At 53.4% G+C, this 20730-nt stretch overlaps 1 protein-coding gene across 1 annotated transcript in view; it reads right to left on the bottom strand.

Annotated features, from left to right (window-relative positions):
• LOC119974496 (zinc finger protein 420-like) overlaps positions 1 to 20730 on the bottom strand; it is a 66849-nt gene that overhangs the window by 7327 nt on the left and 38792 nt on the right. The window contains exon 6 of the mRNA XM_038813435.1: positions 6533 to 6723. Within this exon, the coding sequence (XP_038669363.1) occupies positions 6533 to 6723 (191 nt within the window). The remainder of the gene's footprint in view (positions 1 to 6532; positions 6724 to 20730) is intronic.

The raw sequence follows: 20730 nt of genomic DNA, 5'->3' as shown, positions 1-20730 counted from the left end.
TCCCCCCCCGGATGCAACACAGCCACCAATCCCTCCCGACCAGCGCCGGTCCCGCCCCCAATTCCTCCGGCGCGGGAATAAAGCCCGCGCTTCCAACCCGAGCCCCGCCCCTTGACCCAACACGCGGGAAAAAGACGGACACATGATCCATCGGGATCCCAAACTACTCCCCAACCCACCAGTGAAAAAAACAAAAAAAGCACCACAATAAATAACCAACAGCCCCAAAGAAACCCCGAAAGAACCCAAATAACCATAAAATAGCGAAAACAAACAGGAAACAACCATCAGCAAACACAGCCAATATAGGCGAAAGGATACCTAAGAGGGCAAAGCCTCCAAACAAAGTACATTTCCCCCCAATCCTCAATCCAAATCCAAGTTCTCAGCCTGGACAAAAGCCCAGGCCTCCTCCGGAGAGTCAAAATAGAGCTGGCGGTCCTTGTACGTGACCCAGAAGCGAGCCGGCTGTGGAAGGCCAAACTTCATCCCCTTCCTGTGGAGCACTCCTTACGCACGATTGAAGCCAGCTCTTTTCCTCGCCACCTCCGCGCTCCAGTCCTGAAAAATCCGAACTTCCGTCTTCTCCCACCTGCTGCTCCTCTCCTTCTTCGCCCACCTCAACACGCACTCCCGATCAACCAAGCGGTGGAAATGGACCAGCACCACCCTGGGCGGTTCATTCGGCCTGGGCTCCCGCTGCAGCACTCGATGGGCGCTTTCCAGCTCCAGGGGACCACGAAACGACCCCGCACCCATCAACGAATTTAACATTAGGACCACATGGGCCGCCAAATCCGAACCTTCCAGCCCCTCCGAGAGGCCCAAAATCCGTAGATTCTTCCAGCGGGAGCGGTTCTCCATCTCCTCCATCCTCGCCTGCCATTTCTTGTGCAGTGCCTCGTGCGACTCCACTTTCACTACCAGGCCCAAAAGTTCATCCTCATCTCCGAAGCCTTGTGCCGCAGCTCCCGAATCTCCACGGCCTGAGCCGTCTGAGTCGCCACCAGCTTGTCCAGCGAGGCCTTAAACGGCTCCAAAATCTCGGCTTTGAGCTCCTTGAAGGTGCGCTAAAGCAGCTCCTGCTGCTCCCGCGCCCACTGCTGCCACGCTGCTGCTGCTTCCCCGCCTGCCGCCATCTTCCTTTTTCTGCCTCTTGCCTTTCTCTGTGGTAATGCCGACTTCTGGACCGCTCCACTGCGAGTCCAGTCCATCCACCGGCCGCTGGGCACTCTGGCTGTGTTTCCCCCCGGGGGAAAGTCGAAACAGCGTCGTTGCGGGCTCTTAAAAGAGCCCGAAATTCCAAAACAAACGAGAGCTGCCGAACGTGTGGCTTAGCTCCGCATTGCCGCCACCGGACGTCAACCGCAAATAACTTTGACTATCACAATTAAATTTCTTCTTGACCTTCATGCACTAAGGAGAAAGATTTTAGCCTTGTTACGCACAAGTGAAGTTTCCCATTTCTATTTCCGTTCTGGTAAACCTCTCCACACACTCTTCAAAACCTTGTCATCAGTTGGATTTCGGCGGGAGCTGGGACACATCAGCTGGTGAGTAGATTTGTAAATTTCATTGCAGGAGCAGCGGCCAGCCATTGGATACCGGCAGGTGCTGAGCCTATCGGGAGGTGAGTTGTAAGTTTAAATTACTTACCTTTGCAGGAAACAGGAAGTTTGTCCCCTGGACTTCTGGAAAGGTTTACCCCTCCCTAGTCAATAAATTCTGGTGGAGAGGAAACCCGAGACACTACACGTGTAGTGTCTCCCACCCGCCCTCCTCCTCTAACCTAATAATAAGACCCATTGGGGTGAGCAGGTGAGTGCCTTATTACATTATTATTTTTCTTTTTCTTATTTGTTAACCAGAACTAGGTTGGAAAAGACTATAGCAGAGGTATCCAAGTTTTTTTTTAAACTGAAATTTATACAAAGTAATAAAGTAATTAACTAATCAGAGATGGCTGGGCAGGTGATGTGCTGTAGCTGTATGATGTGGGAGCTGGCTGTTCCCCTTGTGAATGGCAATGACCACATCTGCAGCAAGTGTTGGTTGCTGGAAGAACTCCGACTCAGAGTTGATGATCTGGAATCTGAGCTTCAAACACTGCGGCACATCCGGGAGGGGGAGAGTTACCTGGACACTTTGTTTCAGGAGGCAGTCACACCTGGGAGATTAAGTAATTCACATTCAGTAAGTGATCAGGGACTTCAGAGTGTGACTGTAAGTGAGGCAGGCAGGGGGAACCTGAGTTCAGGAGTGCAGGAGCCTCAGCCCTTGACCTTGTCCAACAGGTATGAGACTCTTGCTCCCTGTATGGATGAGGAAAAGGGCTCTGGACAGGATGAGCCAGCTGACCACGGTACCATGGTACAGAAGGCCATTCAAGAGGGGGGAGTAAAAAGACAAGTAGTTGTTATAGGGGATTCTATAATTAGGGGGACAGATAGTATCCTATGCAAGCCGGATCGGGAGTCTCGCATGGTGTGTTGCCTGCCCGGTGCCAGGGTGCGGGACATGTCTGACCGGCTTAAAAGGATATTGGAGCGGGAGGGGGGGATCCAGTTGTTGTGGTCCACGTTGGGACTAACAACATAGGTAAAGCTAGGGTGGAGGACCTGTTCGGGGACAATCAAGCACTAGGAAGAAAATTGAAATACAGGTCCTCAAGGGTCATAATCTCCGGATTACTGCCCGAGCCACGTGCCAATTGGCATAGGGATAAGAAAATTAGGGAAGTAAACACGTGGCTAAGGGATTGGTGTGGGAAAGAGGGATTCCACTTCATGGGACATTGGCATCAGTTTTGGAACCGGGGGGATCTGTACCGTTGGGACGGTCTCCACCTGAACCGATCTGGAACCAGTGTTCTAGCGAAGAGGATAAATAGGGTGGTCAGTAGGACTTTAAACTTCTGAGTTGGGGGGAAGGGAAAGTGAAAGCGACAGGGAGCATGGAGTTAAATGGCAAGATACGCAGGAGGATAACATGTAGGCAGGTGGATTTAAGCTTGAGGCAGACTTGGAATGCAACAAAAAGGAAGGATAACTTTGGACATCTTAGGACTTCCAATATCTGTAATGATAAGAAAGTTAGCATTAAGGCACTTTACCTGAATGCTTGTAGCATTTGTAACAAAGTAGACGAACTAATGGCACAGATCATCGTGAATGATTATGATGTGGTAGGCATCACAGAGACATGGCTGCAGGGGGTTCAGGACTGGCAGTTAAACATCCAAGGATATACAACCTGTCGAAAAGACAGGGAGGTGGGCCGAGGGGGTGGGGTTGCCTTGTTTCTGTGTGGGTAGAATTGAGGAACCACAAAGGCAAAAAAACCATAATGGGAGTTATGTACAGACCTCCTAACAGTGGTCAGGACCAGGGGCGCAACATGTACCGGGAAATAGAAAAGGCATGTCAGAAAGGCAAGGTCACGGTGATCATGGGGGACTTCAATATGCAGGTGGATTGGGTAAATAACGTAGCCAGTGGATCCAAAGAAAAGGAATTCATGGAATGCTTACAAGATGGCTTTTTGGAACAGCTTGTCATGGAGCCCACAAGGGAGCAGGCTATTCTGGACCGAGTGCTATGTAATGAACCAGACTTTATAAAAGATCTTAAAGTAAGGGAACACTTAGGAAGCAGCGATCATAATATGGTTGAGTTCAGTCTGCAGTTTGAAAGAGAGAAGGCAAAATCGGATGTAATGGTGTTACAGTTAAATAAAGGTAATTACGAGGGCATGAGAGAGGAACTGGCGAAAATCGACTGGAAGCAGACCCTAGTGGGGAAGACAGTAGAGCAAAAATGGCAGGAGTTTGTATGCATAATTGAGGACACTGTACAGAGGTTCATCCCTAAGAAAAGAAAGATTATCCGGGGAGGGATTAGACAGCCATGGCTGACAAAGGAGGTCAGGAAATGTATCAAAGAAAAAGAGAGATCCTATAAAGTGGCCAAAAGCACTGGGAAATCAGAAGATTGGGAAGGCTACAAAAACAAACAGAGGTTAACAAAGAGACAAATAAGGAAGGAGAGGATCAAATATGAAGGCAGGCTAGCCAGTAATATAAGAAATGATAGTAAAAGTTTCTTTCAATACATAAGAAACAAACGACAGGCCAAAGTAGACATTGGGCCAATTCAAACAGATTCTGGAAGGCTAGTGATGGGAGACGAGAAAATGGCTGGAGAACTTAATAAGTACTTTGCGTCTGTCTTCACAGTGGAAGACATGAGTAATATCCCAAAAATTATAAAGGGTCAGGGGGCTGAGTTGAGTATGGTTGCCATTACAAAAGAGATGCTGCTAAAAAAGCTAAAAGGTCTTAAAATTGACAAATCTCCTGGCCCCGATGGGCTACATCCTAGAGTTCTGAGGGAGGTGGCTGAAGAAATAGCGGAAGCGTTGGTTGAGATCTTTCAAAAATCACTGGAGTCAGGGAAAGTCCCGGACGATTGGAAGATCGCTGTTGTAACCCCCTTGTTCAAGAAAGGATCAAGACAAAAGATGGAAAATTATAGGCCAATTAGCCTAATCTCGGTTGTTGGTAAAATTCTAGAATCGATCGTTAAGTATGAGATTTCTAAATTCTTGGAAGAGCAGGGTCGGATTAGAACAAGTCAACATGGATTTAGTAAGGGGAGGTCGTGCCTGACGAACCTGTTAGAATTCTTTGAGGAGGTGACAAGTAGGTTAGACCAGGAAACCCAGTGGATGTGGTCTATCTGGATTTCCAAAAGGCCTTTGATAAGGTGCCACACAGGAGGCTGCTGAGTAAGGTGAGGGCCCATGGTGTTCGAGGTGAGCTACTGGCATGGGTTGAGGATTGGCTGTCTGACAGAAGGCAGAGAGTTGGGATAAAAGGTTATTTTTCGGAATGGCAGCCGGTGACCAGCGGTGTCCCACAGGGTTCAGTGTTGGGGCCGCAGCTGTTCACCATATATATTAATGATCTGGATGAAGGGACTGGGGGCATTCTAGCGAAGTTTGCCGATGATACGAAGTTAGGTGGTCAGGCAGGTAGTGCTGAGGAAGTGGGGAGGCTGCAGAAGGGTCTAGACAGTTTGGGAGAATGGTGCAGGAAATGGCTGATGCAATTCAACGTGAGAAAATGTGAGGTCTTGCACTTTGGAAAAAAGAATCCAAGCATAGACTACTTTCTAAATGGTGAGAAAATTCATAATGCCAAAGTACAAAGGGATCTGGGAGTGCTAGTCGAGGATTCCCTAAAGGTAAACATGCAGGTTGAATCCGTGATTAAGAAAGCGAATGCAATGTTGTCATTTATCTCAAGAGGGTTGGAATATTAAAGCAGCGATGTGCTACTGAGCCTTTATAAGGCTCTGGTTAGGCCCCATTTGGAGTACTGTGTCCAGTTTTGGGCCCCACATCTCAGGAAGGACATACTTGCACTGGAGCGTGTCCAGCGGAGATTCACACGGATGATCCCTGGAATGGCGGGTCTAACATATGAGGAACGGCTGAGGATCCTGGGATTGTATTCATTGGAGTTTAGAAGGTTAAGGGGAGATCTAATAGAAACTTACAAGATAATACATGGCTTAGAAAGGGTGGACGCAAAGAAACTGTTCCGTTAGGCGAGGAGACGAGGACCCGTAGGCACAGCCTTAGAATTAGAGGGGGTAAATTCAGAACAGAAATGCGGAGACATTTCTTCAGCCAGAGAGTGGTGGGCCTGTGGAATTCATTGCGGCGGAGTGCAGTGGAGGCCGGGACGCTAAATGGCTTCAAGGCAGAGATAGATAAATTCTTGATGTCGCGAGGAATTAAGGGCTACGGGGAGAATGCTGGTAGGTGGAGTTGAAATGCCCATCAGCCATGATTGAATGGCGGAGTGGACTCGGTGGGCCGAATGGCCTTACTTCCACTCCTATGTCTTATGGTCTTATAGATCCTTTCTAAACTGCGGTTCCCAGATTTCTATTCTCGTCCACCCTGAACAGTGGTTTACAAAGGTAAAGGTTTACAAAACGGGTGCGGTGGAATGGAGAATTCCGTCCCAGGTCTCTGTTCCTGCATTCCCTTGCACATTGTCTCATTTCATTTCTATTGCTTCTCCTCACAGTTTCCTGACTGAAATTTAATCTACTCTGTGTGTCTTTCCATTGCACCACTCTATCGACATCTTCCTGAGACTTTATTCCTCATCTTCACTATTTACTTTATTTTCAAGCTTTGTGTCAGCTGTAAACATTGATATGATCTTCCCTTTACCCACGTCCTGGTCATTGATTTGTATCAAAACGGTCAGGAGTCCAAACACAGTCCACTGGGTGAAACACGTGTAATTGGCTCTAGCTTGTTGAGCAGCCATTCCATTCGGCATTACTCTCTGCTTCCTCTCCTCTAATCTATTTTGTATCTACTGTACAGCTGCAACATTAACCCAACAGACTTCAATTTATCAACAAGTCAAGAAGAGACATTTTATCACATTGATATTCTTACAGGACACAAAAAAACTTTCACTAAAGTTCCCAGTCCTGGTCAGTATCCTTACATTTTGATTCTTGTTTTGCTGTCCACATTGTCGTCCATGTGATGCCAAGTTCCTTTGCATATTCATCACCGTACCAGACCAGCAGCTCACACCGAGGAGGAATAGGCTTGCAGCTCCTGTAATAAATTTTCCCTTGCTGCTGGAAGGCTACAAGGTTCTGCTCCTCTTCCTTTCTGGCACAGTTAACAAATCTGGGACAAGAGAAGTGAATACAGAACTGGTGAAAGCTCAGTTCAAAATGTGGCATGAATACAGAATGAGAGACATGTTCGTAGAGTGTGTTCGACTGATGGGGCGTACCTCCAGCTATTGCCAAATTTCAACTTTAAACACGCTGTCAGGAGACATCATTCAGAGAAGACCAATTAATCCAGTGTAAATATTAAAATAATCACCTGAATGTTTCTGGGCAGATGGAGAAGGAGTTTAGAGGAGGGGGGTCGATGTGCCCTGCAATATGTTCATGGTTTCCTAGTCCTCCTGCTGCGCTCTTCAAAAAAAATCCCAGTATTTTGCAGCAATCATTTGTCAGGCACCATGTCAAACACAGAATAAGGGACAAGGATACCTTGGTGGGATGTTTCTTTGGAAACCATGACACTGCCCAATTCCCTTCATTTCCCCAAAACTCTGATCGATGCGCTTGTTTAAATTCAAAGGTCCCTGTGCCTCGGATGTGTAAAATAAGTTATTAGGAAATCTGCACAAAGGTAAATCAATGCTGTTTCTTGGTAATGTTTGATTGGATGTGATCTACCGGCTGCGCAACGCGGCCGGTAGATCCCGGGAGAGGCCTCCCTCAGGCTTCCCAGCAGCCTTTGCATCTTGCGGGATATACTCAAGTCCCGCAAGGCATCAAATTTAGAATCCTGTCCAAAGGGGGTGTGATCAAACAGCGCAAGTGTAATTAGACTTTACACCCACTTAGGCCAGTGTGGTAGTCACCACTGATTGTATAATAGTTGTAACGATGATTATTAGAGGTAATACGGTGAGGCTCCTGTACTATAGGTACGGGGGTAAGTCCCTGCGTGCTGGCTCCGCCCAGTAGGCAGAGTATAAATGTGTGTGCACAACCGAGCTGCTTCCATTCTGGTAGCAGCTGCAGGAGGCCACACATCTCTGCTTAATAAAGCCTCGATTACTGTCGACTCTCGTCTCAACGCAATTGATAGTGCATCAATTTATTAAGCAGAGATATTAAAGCAATGGAACTTTGTATCAAGCCTGATCGCCTACAGCTGCACACTCAAGCAGTCAATATCACGGCGGCCTTCGACCACTGGCTAGCTTGCTTCGAAAGCTACCTCTGATCATCGACCGAACAACCCTCGGACGCACAGAATCTCCAGGTCCTTTATTCACGGGTGAGCTCTGATATTTATCCTCTTATCCAGGATGCGCTCACTTACACGGAAGCAATGGGGGGCTTAAATACTACTTCTGCGGGCAGACCAAACACCCCCGGCAGCGCTGCCCGGCGTGGAGTGCAACCTGTAAGGTCTGCGGAGAGATGGGACGTTTTGCTGCGGTGCGCCGGGCCCGATCGATCGAAGCAGTTTCTAGCCCTAACGATCCTACACCCACCATGTGCAACCCGTGGGCGCCACCATCTTCCTCCCAGCAGACCACATGCAGCCCATGGGCGGCGCCATCTTTAACGCCGCCTGCCATGGGTGCCGCCATCTTCGCCACCATTTTGGATGGCACCCCAGGACCCCTGCTCGTGGGAACTTCGTCCGGTTGATTATCGCCTGCCACCAACACCGACCAGCCCAGGGCATACCAGCACCAGCTTACCTCCATCATGCTCGACCAGTGCCGGCCTCACAACCTCGCAACCGCGACGACGATGGTGAAAGTCGATGGGCACAAGACTTCCTGCCTTCTTGACTCTGGGAGCACGGATAGCTTCATCCACCCCTCTACGGTAAGGCGCTGCTCACTTGCGGTACACCCCATTACCCAGAGAATCTCCCTGGCCTCCGGATCCCATTCCGTGGAAATCCAGGGGTACTGCATCGCCACCCTCATCGTCCAGGGCATAGAGTTCAGCAACTTCCGACTCTACGTCCTCCCCAACCTTTGCGCTGCCCTGTTACTCGGCCTGGACTTCTAGTGCAACCTCCAAAGTCTAACTATGAAATTCGGCTGACCCCTACCACCCCTCACTGTATGCGGCCTCACGATCCTTAAGGTCGACCACCTTCCCTGTTTGCAAACCTCACCCCGGATTGCAAACCCGTCGCCACCAGGAGCAGACGGTACGGTGCCCAGGACAGGACCGTCATCAGGTCGGAGGTCCAGCGGCTGCTGCAGGAAAGCATCATTGAAGCTAGCAACAGTCCCTGGAGAGCCCAAGTGGCAGTAGTTAAAACTGGGGAGAAACACAGGATGGTCATTGTTTACAGTCAGACCATCAATCGGTACATGCAGCTTGACGCGTACCACCTCCCACGCGTATCTGGTATGGTCAATCAGATTGCACAGTACCGGTCTTCTCTACAGTGGACCTGAAAGCTGCCTACCACCAGCTCCCCATCCACAAGGCGGACCGCCAATACACTGCGTCCGAAGCAGATGGCCGCCTTTACCATTTCCTTCGGGTTTATTTCGGCGTCACTAACAGGGTCTCGGTCTTCCAACATGAAATGGACCGAATGGTTGGCTGGTACGGACTTCGGGCCACCTTCCTGTACCTGGATAATGTCACTATCTGAGGTCACGACCAGCAGGACCACGACGCTAGCCTCCTCAAATTTCTCCACTCCGCCAAACTCCTTAACCTCACGTAAAATAAAGAGAAGTGCGTGTTCCGCACCAAACGCTTAGCCATCCTTGGTGATATTGTGGAAAGTGGAGTTCTAGGGCCCGATCCCGACCGCATGCGCCCCCTCATGGAATAGCCCCTTCCTCACTGCCCCAAGGCCCTGAAACGCTGCCTGGGGATTTCTCCTATTATGCCCACTGGGTCCCTAACTATGCGGACAAGGCCCGCCCACTCATTCAGTCCACAGTTTTCCCCCTGACGGCTGAGGCCCACCATGCTTTCAACCGCATCAAGGAAGACATCGCCAAGGTCACAATGCATGCGGCCAATGAGGCTCTCCCTTTTCAGGTCGAGAGTGATGCATCGGATGTCACTCTGGCCGCCACCCTCAACCAGGTGGGCAGACCCGTGGCATTCTTTTCCCGCACCCTCCATGCCTCTGAAATTCGGCAATCCTCTGTCGAAAAGGAGGCCCAAGCCATCATGGAAGCTGTGCGGCATTGGAAGCATTACCTGGCTGGCAGGAGATTCACTCTCCTCACTGACCAACGTTCGGTTGCCTTCATGTTTAACAACAGGCAGGATCAAAAACAATAAAATCTTAAGGTGGAATATCGAGCTCTCCACCTACAACTACGAGATTTTGTATTGCCCAGGGAAGCTCAACAAGCCTCCCGATGCCCTATCCCAAGGTACAAGTGCCAGTGCACAAGTGGACCGACTCCTTGCCCTACACGATGGTCTCTGGCACCCAGGGGTCACCCGGTTCTTTCACTTCATAAAGGCCTGCAACCTGCCCTACTCCATTGCAGAGGTCAGGGCTGTCAGCAGAGACTGCCAGGTCTGCGCGGAGTGCAAACCGCACTTCTACCGGCCAGACAAGCGCACCTGGTGAAGGCCTCCCGCCCCTTTGAGCGCCTCAGCATGGACTTCAAAGGGCCCCTCCCCTCCACCGACCGAAACACGTACTTCCTGAACGTGGTCGATGAGTACTCCCGATTCCCCTTCGCCATCCCATGCCCCGATATGACGTCTGCCACGGTCATTAAAGCACTCAACAGCATCTTCGCTCTGTTTGGTTTCCCCGCTTAAGTCCACAGCGACCATGGATCCTCCTTTATGAGTGATGAGCTGCGTCAGATCCTGCTCAGCAAGGGCATTGCCTCGAGCAGGACGACCAGCTACAACCCCCAGGGAAACGGGCAGGTGGAGAGAGAGAATGGGACGGTCTGGAAAGCCGCCCTGCTGGCCCTACAGTCTAAAAATCTCCCGGCCTCCCACTGGCAGCAGGTCCTCCCCGACGCGCTCCACTCCATCCGATCACTACTCTGCACTGCAACTACTGAAACCCCCCATGAACGTCTCCTTGCCTTCCCCAGGTAGTCCACCTCTGGGGTTTCGCTCCGAACAGGGCTGGCAGCTCCTGGACCCATCCTCCTCCGCAAGCGCGTGTGGATCCACAAGGCGGATCCATTGGTCGAAAGGGTACAACTACTCCACGCAAACCCGCAGTACACCTACGTGGCGTACCCCGACGGGCGCCAGGCCACAGTCTCCCTCCGGGACCTGGCACCAGCTGGTACCCCACCCACCACCTGACTCCCTCCTCCTCCGGTTTCCCCGGCGCCACCCACTCTTCTCCCAACGCAGCTCACTACAGCCCCCGCCTCAGGACGATCCATCCTCCCACTGGTTCCACCCGGGAAAAAAGACGAGGACCCAACCCTCTCCCGGAGCCACAGGCGACCAAGTCGGCGCCCGCATCAACATCGGGACCGAGGCACTCACAGCGAAGGATCAAGGCACCCTACCGGCTGAATTAGTAAATTCTTCACCAAACTGTAAACTTTAACTTTTCACCAAACTGTAAATTTTTCCACCATCCCCGCTGGACTCTTTTTCTAACAGGGGGTGAATGTGGTAGTCACCACTGATTGTATAATAGTTGTAACGATGATTATTAGAGGTAATACGGTGAGGCTCCTGTACTATAGGTACGGGGATAAGTCCCTGCCTGCTGGCTCCGCCCAGTAGGCGGAGTATAAATGTGTGTGCAGAACTGAGCTGCTTACATTCTGGTAGCAGCTGCAGGAGACCACACATCTCTGCTTAATAAAGCCTCGAATACTCTCTACTCTCGTCTCGTCGTAATTAATAGTGCATCAGCGAGCTTACCTGGTATCCACCAGCCTCTAGGGATTTCCCGGTCTCCCCAGGGAGGCTGAAGCCAGGCGCCATTCAGTACTGGTCCACACAAACGTGGACCATATGAAACAACACCTGAGAGGTCTCGCGGGCCCTCGGAGGTCCCTGTGTGGTCAGGGATAGTGCAGGTGGTTCCCTGGCCCTTCTCCTGGAATATGAGCACATTGACACTGCCCAGCTGTCATTTGGCACTGCTATCCTGGCATTGCCTTGCCAGCAGGAGCACCTCCTGGGTGCCAGTGCAAGGGTGCCCAGATGGCATTGCCAAGGGTCAGGATCTAAGGCAGGGCCATGCCCATGAAAGGGGAGTATGAAGGATGAGAGGGGTGCAGAGCAGGTAAGTAGGGGCCTCTGGGAGGTTGGGGGTGTGGCAGGTGTCCTGGAAAGGAGAGCCTGTACGGGGTTGCAGGGGTGTCTGAAGAGGGGGGCCCTGAGGACCCCAGAGTGGGGTGTCCTCACTTGGGGGAGTATAGCATAATGCCCATGTGTGTGGGGGTTGACACTGCCCATGGGTGGAGTGTGCAAGGGACGCACACGCTCACCGAGAGGTCTGGGCACCCTTTCAAAATGGCGACCTGATCTCTGAGTTCAGCTCCTCAGTGCCAAAAGAAATTCTCAGGGCACGATCTTCCGGCATCGTTACGCTCTTGCTCAAGCGAAACAAAGCCAGTGAATAGCGGGCGAGGCCAAAAATGAGAACCGCACCGGGCGCCAAACAGCTTGAGATGCAACCGGCCCGCTCCCGTCGGCGAAATCAGGATCTCACCGTAGCGAGGCAAAAAACAATTTGCACCACTTGAGCCCAATTTCCATACAATTAACGAGAGCCACCCCATATCCAACAGCCTCCTGTCATTCAGCAGCCTCCCCAGCAAGTACTCACGCTGGCGTCGATTAGTACTCCTTTTGAAAAACGTGAACTTGGCGGAAGGGTTTCTGTGGAGAGCTGAGGAGGTGAGTAGCCATGATTGTTCGCAGGCAAAGAGCCCGGGGTGCTGGGTTTGCTTCCCCTCTGCTCGGTGGGGAGTGGGGGACCCTTAGCTGGGGGCGAGGGATCCTCACAGAGGTGGCACCATAGGAGGATGGGGAGATGTCTGGAGAGATGGGCCAAGGGATCTGACGTCGGTCCGCATTGCCGAAGAAAGTGATAGAGACATACTGGTAGTGCACTGGTGTTTAATGTGTTTTATAATTCCCCACTGTCCCGAAGGTGCTGGACCCCCCCCCCCCCCCCTCCCCACCCCCTATCTACTTCCCACCCACTACCCCATCTCCCCCGGTGCCCTCAGTGATCGTCAATGTGCTTGGCTCTCCTCGCTCTACCACTACATCTAGGTGTTCCCTAGGATGCACATAAGAGATGAAGGCAGCCAGCTGCCTACCTTGTCCCGTGGCATTCAATGCCCCTGGCGGGTGCCCTCTGGGGCTCTGAAGGCCTCGGTGCACTTGTCGGTGGCACAAGTACAGCCGTGCTGTCCTGTTAAGTGTACTGGCTGTGAGACGCGGCCTCATTAGAGGGGTGGAACACGGCGGAGGTGGTAGCCAGCGCCGCCACTCTATAGGATGGTCAGCACCCACTCCTCCCGCTCAGTGTGCATAGGGCCCTGGGGCTTCACCTTCGGACGGAGGGGCAGCTGGTTCGAACCCCGGCTGTCCCTGTATAAACTGGCTCTGCCAGCCCTGGTGGTTCCCTGTGGTCTGCACCAACATGTCGCCACACTTGGCAATACTCCTCAGTGACTGGGACATGCTCTGCAGTGCCTTGGCAATGCCTACCTGCGACTGGGACAACCTCTGCAGCACCTCGGCCATGCCCATTTGAGAGCGGGACATGTCCTGTAGAACCTTATTAAGGTCGGCATGATACTGGGTGACATGCCCTAGCGAGTCAGACATTCTGCCGAGACACTCAGCCATGGCCATCACCGACTGCGCGACTCCTTGGACACCTTCACTAATGGTGCCGGCAGGAGAGTACTTCCGGTTGGCGAGCGGAGCGGTCAAAAAAGAAAGGGCTCCTGCAGGTCAACGGGATCGGGGCTTTCTTTCAGGGGGCCTCCGCAACGGGAGGAGGGGGGGAAAAAAAAAATTCAAAGCCCCCCCCCCCCCCCCCACGGCACCAGAATGCAGGTCAGGAGCGGAGCAGCAGCGGCCCGGACCGAAGCGGGACCGAACCTGCAGAGAGGAGGGAACGGAGGAGCGACCAACGACCCAGCCACCCCCACCAGGAGAGCGCGGTGTGCAACGAGCGGCGGCCCAGACCAAGCAGCGGGGACAGAGCAGCAGGGACAGAGCAGCTGGGACAGAGCAGCAGGGACCGAGCCCCCCCCCCCCCCCCCCCCACAACCGGCAGTGACCACCAAGAGGCAAGAACAAAGAGGCGCTGAGGGAGCATCAGCAGGTAAACAAGGCAGAGGCGAAGGCAGACATAGAGGCCGCAGTGCAGGCAGCAGTGACCAGGGCCATGACAGAGGTGCAGCAGGCCCTGGCCAGACTTGAGGAGAAAGTGGATGCCCAGGGGGAGAAACTGGAAGCCCAGAGGGCAACCATTAAGGAGCTGGAGAAAGCAGCGACTGATATGAGCGACCGGGTCACGGCCCTGGAGAGGGAGGTGACGAGACTGGGCACAACACAGAGGAGCCTGAAGGGCAGAGTAGACGACCAGGAAAACCGCTCGAGAAGGCAAAATGTCAGGATAGTGGGCCTGCCAGAGGGGATCGAGGGTAGAAACCCGACAGCATACGTGGCCGAGATGCTGGGCAACTTAGTGGGGAGGAAAACCTTTCCCAATCCACCAGAAATGGACAGAGCACACCGGTCGCTGCGCCCGAAGCCCAAGGCAGACCACCCGAGAGCAGTGATAGCTAAACTGCACCGGTACCAGGATAGGGAAACAATCCTGTGCTGGACCAGGAAAAAAAGAGCCAGCAAATGGGAAGGACACGCCATTAGAATTTATGAGGATGTTGGGGCAGATCTAGTCAGGAGACGGGCAGAGTTCAATAGAGCGAAAGCAGCTCTTCACAGGAGCAACGTGCGTTTTGGTATGCTGTACCCAGCGAAACTCTGGGTCACATACCAAGAAAGAGAATACATCTTTACAGCCCCCGCTGAGGCAAACATGTTTGTCGAGGAACACGGGCTGGAAAACTACCAGCGAGGGTAGGGATGAGGGGCCCCTGGCAAGGGGCAACAACACGCCGACCGGGGGAGTGAGGCAATGCCAGCCCCCCCCCGCCCCAGCCGCGGCAAAAGCACCCTGAGTAAAGAGTAAACCACTGCCCGAGGGAGCGCTTCAGGTGGGAGACCAGGCCCCAGCACGAGGGAACGAGAGTAGTGGAGAAGGGAGAGCAAGCGAGAGGGGTGCAGGGTAGGATGGGGGAAGAGTGGGCAGAAAACCGCAGAGGCCAGGCAGGGGAGAAGCGAGACAGTAACTCTCGAGAGGGGGGCCACCATACTAGCAGGAAAGCTAGCGCCGGGGGCATGCAACAAAGCAGGGCCGCAGCGCGCCCCCAACAGGGGGGAAGGCGCCAGGCAAGGGATGGGGGGACCGCCCATCAGAGTCGGGAGAGCAAACGGGGACAGGAACAGGGGAAAGAGGGACAAAGAAGGGGTAAACGGGGGAGGAGGGAAAAGGGAGAGACCGGGGGCGGGGGTACACAGGGAGCAAGAGACCGGGGAGGGGGGATGCAGGGAAGGAGGGACAAACGAGGCTAGAAAAGGAACAGGGCCACAACCAAGGGCTCGAAACAAGGAACTGCTGCAAGCACCCACCCAGTACGGTCTCTGGGCGAAGGGAGACCCCAGAGTGCAGGGGACTACCCACGTGGCGGACACACAGTGGGCGGTCATGGCGGGTGCCCCCGGGACAAGGGGAAACCCCGGAGCGCAGAGACCCGCCCGCATGGGGAGAGCAGTGACAGCGGCCATCCTCGCCCCCTAACAAAGGGAAACCCCGGAGGGCAGGGGCACGTCCACCAGATAAGTATGGTAAATCCCACAGGAGTGAGGGGCAGAAGCCCCCCACCAGGATAGCCACCTGGAACGTAAGAGTCCTCACCCACCTAAGAAATATGAGGGCCGACATGGTCTTCCTCCAAGACACACACCTGCACACCTGAGAGAGCAGGACCGACTGCGGGTAAGAAAGGGCTGGGTGGGACAAACCTACCATTCCTGCTATGGGACAAGGGCCAGGGGGGGTGCCGATATTGATCGGCAAGCGGATGATGTTTAGGGCGACAAAGTCAGTTACGGACCCGGGGGGACGGTACGTCATGGTCAGAGGGGCCCTGGATGGGGCACCAGTGGTACTAGTCAACGTGTACCCACCCAACTGGGATAACACGAGCTTCATCAAGAAGACCATGGCAGAAATCCCAGGCATAGCGACGCATCGACTAATCATGGGGGGGGGGGACTTCAACTGTGTAGAGGATCCAAAGACAGACAGATCAAACCCCAAAACGGGGAAAACCTCAAACATGGCAAGGGAACTCAGTCACTTTATGGAGCAGATGGGAGCGGTGGACCCCTGGAGGTTCGCCCACCTGGGGGAGAAGGAATTCTCCTTCTTCTCCCCAGTACACAATGTATACACCAGAATTGACTTTGTGGTGGGGAAAATGGTGCTTCCAGGGATAGACAAAGTGGAATACTCCGCAACTGTGATATCAGACCACGCTCCACATTACATGGACGTGCGGCTAGAGACAGGCAGGGCCCAACACCCCACATGGAGGTTGGACGGTGCCTTACTAGCTGACAAGGACTTCAGCGAAAGGATAGTGCGGGACATAGCAGAGTACACGGAGAACAACCAGAACGGGAAGGTCTCACCCTACACGTTCTGGGAAACGCTGAAGGCCGTACTAAGAGGGGAAATCATTGCTTTCAAAGCGCGAAGAGATAGGGAGAAAAGGGTGGCTAGGCAGCAGCTGGTCGACTCCATACTGGAGGTAGACCGTAAATACTCCGAGGCCCCGACCGTAGAGCTCCTGGCGGAGAGGAAAGAGCTACAAAGGAACTTTGACCTGCTCTCCACCAGGAAAGCAGTGCACCAACTCCGCCAGGCGCGTGGGACCCTGTACGAACACGGAGACAAAGCCAGCCGCCTGTTGGCACACCAGCTGAGAAAGCAGGCAGCCACCAGAGAAATTGCCCAAATCAGGGTTACCAGAGGCATGTTAGAAACGGAACCAGAAAAGATTAACAAAACCTTCAAGGCCTTCTACCAAGAGCTGTATACCTCAGAGCCCCCAAGCGGGGAGTCTGGGATGAAACGGTTCCTTGATGGACTGGACATTCCAGTCGTGGGGGAGGGCAGAAAACGGGGCTTGGAAGCACCACTAGCACTGGGAGAGATCATGGACAGCATTAGCTCCATGCAGGCGGGGAAGGCGCCGGGACCAGACGGATTCTCGGCAGACTTCTACAAAAAATGTGCGACAGTGCTGGCCCCGCACCTGCGGGAGATGTTCACAGACTCGCTAGCTAGGGGCACACTGCCACCCACGCTAGCACAGGCCTCAATCTCGCTGATACCTAAGAAAGACAAAGACCCAACGGAATGTGGGTCATACAGACCCATCGCACTGCTGAACGCAGACGCAAAAATACTGGCCAAAATCCTAGCCAAAAGGCTAGAAGACTGTGTACCTGAGGTGGTCACAGAGGACCAGACAGGCTTCGTCAAAGGTAGACAGCTTACCTCGAACATCAGGCGCCTGCTGAATGTGATAATGACCCCCTCCGGGGAGGGGCAGCACTAAAGGGGCTGCCGTTTAAACAAGCCCGACACAAATTCCACTACCTGGGGATCCAAATAGCCCATGACTGGAAAGGGATCCACAAATGGAACCTCACCAGTCTGACGGAGGAAGTAAAAAAGGACCTGCAAAAATGGAACACACTCCCACTCTCCCTCGCGGGGAGAGTCCAGACAATCAAAATGAACGTACTGCCCAGGTTCCTCGTCCTGTTTAGATCCATTCCGATCTATATCCCCAAGGCCTTTTTCAAAGCGCTGGACAAACTAATCATGGCGTTCGTATGGGGGGGGGGGGGGGGGGGGGGGGGGGAAATGCTTGCATCCCAAAGAAGGTCCTACAAAAAACAAAATCCAGGGGGGGCTAGCCCTCCCAAACCTACAATTCTACCACTGGGCGGCGACAGCCGAGCGAATAAGGGGATGGATCCAGGAGCCAGAGGCCGAGTGGGTGCGCGCGGAGGCCTCCTGCGTGGGGACCTCCCTCCGGACCCTCGCCACGGCAGCACTCCCATCCCCACCCAAAAAGCACTCCAGCAGCCCGGTGGTGATAGCCACCCTCCAATCCTGGAACCAACTGCGGCAGCAATTTGGCCTGACCAAAATGTCGGACAAAGCTCCCATCTGCAACAACCATAGGTTCACACCAGCACTGACTGACACCACCTTCAAAAGGTGGGGGCAGGACGGAGGGACACTGACAGTCAGGGACCTATACACGGACGGCAGGATCACAACACTGGACGGACTGACAGAGAAATTTCAGCTAGCCAGGGGGAACGAGCTAAGGTATCTGCAGCTTAAAAACTTCCTACGAGAGGAGACAAGGACGTACCCACAACCGCCGCGACAGACACTACTTGGAAGAACTACTGGACGCAAGCATACTAGACAAAGGAAACTGTAGTGACATGTATGACCGACTGATAGAAAGGGCCGACAACGTACTGGACGCGACAAGAAAGAAATGGGAAGATGACCTGGGGATTGAGATAGGGTGGGGACTCTGGAGCGAAGCACTGCATAGGGTCAACTCCACTGCCACGTGCTCAAGGCTCAGACTGAAGCAGCTAAAAGTGGTACATAGAGCCCACTTAACAAGAACCCGTATGAGTAGGTTCTTCCCGGAGGTGGAGGATAGATGTGAATGGTGCCAAGTAGGCCCGGCCAACCACGCCCACATGTTCTGGTCTTGCCCCAGACTTGTGGAGTACTGGACAGCCTTCTTTGAGGCAATGTCCAAAGTGGTGGGGGTGAGGGTGGAGCCATGCCCGAAAGTGGCGGTCTTCGGGGTCTCGGTCCAGCAGATCTATTCCTGGGGAGGAGGGCAGACGCCCTTGCCTTTGCCTCCCTGATCGCCCGCCGTAGAATCCTGTTTGACTGGCGGTCAGCAGCACCACCCAGAGCTGCACACTGGCTGTCTGACCTCTCGGAGATATGGAGAAAATCAAATTCGCCATCCGAGGGTCAGACAACGGCTTCCACAGAACGTGGGAGCCATTCACGCGACTGTTCCGGAACCTGTTTGTGGCCAACAAGCAAGAGGAAGAATAGCCAGGTAGCCAAAAATCAGGGGAAAGTAGTCAAGAATCAGGGGAAAGTAGCCGAGGCATGAAAGGGAGAGATAGACCGGGAGGGAGGGGGACAGCAAAACCTGAGGAAAGAAAGGTGAACCACGGGGGGGGGGGGGGGGGGGGGGGGGGTGAGCCGGAAGGAAGGCACAGGATACCAGAACGTGCATGGCATCTCCAGGAGCGGGGAACGAGGAAAATAAAGACAGAGTACGGGAGGAGCAGCAGAAGCGGAGGCGAGCGCGAGGCAGCAGCGAGATCCGTCTGGGAGAAGCAGGCGACAACAACACGAAACACAGCCAAGTATCGCACACTGTAATTACCTCCCCGGCACACAAATGTATATTTGCCTCCCCAATCCCCCCCCCCCCCCAGAAAATCGTTGCCTACTTACGTAGTGTAAATAATTTTTGACAGGTGTACAGAGCTGCCGCTGTCGAGCTGGTGCACAATACCCTACCAGTTATTCTATTTCATTTTTTATTGTTTTTTTTTTACTATGTATTATTTTCCTCTCTTTGATATGTTCGGGTGTGCCTTTCTCTTCCATATATGTGTGTATATATATGTTTCTTATCTTGTGTACATAACGGTAAATATACCTTGTTCAAAAATCCAATAAAAAAAACTAATGGTGCCGGCATCATGCACCAGGCGCGGAACCAGAGCAGAGTTGGCATCGATGCGAAGCATTACCGGCAACATCTCCGGTGCCTGTAGATCTGGGACTCCTCCAATCGGCCATGGACCTACTGGAGTGACACTGACATCGCTCTCTGAATGTCGCAGTTGCTCCCTATTGTCTCAATCAGCTCCAGGTAACGCTGTACCACCGGCTCAGCATCAGGCTGGGACCCAGCTGGGTCCTGGGATCTCGCAATCCTCTGACTGCTGTCTTACCGGGGTTCCTTCCTCCACCTGATGTGCATCACCAGCAGTATGGTACTCACCAGACTGCCCCAGAAGCCTGACCGCTAACATGTCTCACTGTGGTGTGTGTATCAGCGCTGGTGGATGGTGGGGATGACAGCTGTGCCGCTGATGTACCATCAATTGAACGCGAGACGAGTTGCTGGACAAAAGTATGGCTTTAATCAGCTAGATGTTAGCCCTGCGGTCGATTACAGTATATGGACAACCGCCGGGAGTACTGGGTATTTATACCCCGCCCTGGAGGCGGGGTTAACTCAGCCTCTCGACCAACTGGGGAGCCGTCACATGACTGGTCTCAACCAACCGGTCGAGAGGCACCTGACCGACCAGGGCCAATGGTAAGCCGGTGTTCTGCACCAATGGCAGGCAGCTATGCTAATCATACCACCACAGCCGCGACTATAATGTTGTCCTCCGAGGTGGTCTCTTGGGAGGCAGGAAAGGGTGGGCCCGTCCAGGATGGGGCGGCGCCGTCTGCTGTGGGACCGTCGGGAGAATGGACATGTGGTCAGCGGGAGGGTATGCTCAGTTAGTAACGCAATAACAACTCACGTTAGATAGGTCTTCCAGGTGGAGCCTCGAGGTTCCTCACCTCTGCGGTGTCTGCCAGCCTCCACGTGGGTGACCGCCCTGTCCTCGACCACCCTGGTCGCCACCAAGGCCCGCTCCTCGAAGGAGGTGAGTATTGTGAAATCCGGCATACCTCCGCCAGTCTGGGCCCTCTCCTGACGATTATGGGAGAGCTTTCCTGAGGAGACGCAGAGGGGGCATCATGAGCAACATGTGTGGTTTACAGTGGTGGGAAAGGGGCTGTGAAAGGAGGTTTGGCGGGGGGGGGGGGGGGTTGAAGGGAGAGGGGATGGAGGGAAGTTTGGGGTTCGCATGGGAAAAGGGTGGTTTATGCTCCCTTGGGGTGTTGAGGGGGAGGGGGCCAGGGGACATTGGCATCACT

Source organism: Scyliorhinus canicula, chromosome 12 (genome assembly GCF_902713615.1).
Source record: "Scyliorhinus canicula chromosome 12, sScyCan1.1, whole genome shotgun sequence".
Lineage (NCBI taxonomy): Eukaryota > Metazoa > Chordata > Chondrichthyes > Carcharhiniformes > Scyliorhinidae > Scyliorhinus > Scyliorhinus canicula.
Note: the sequence above shows the minus strand (reverse complement) of the source record. Positions and strands in the feature narration are given on the sequence as shown.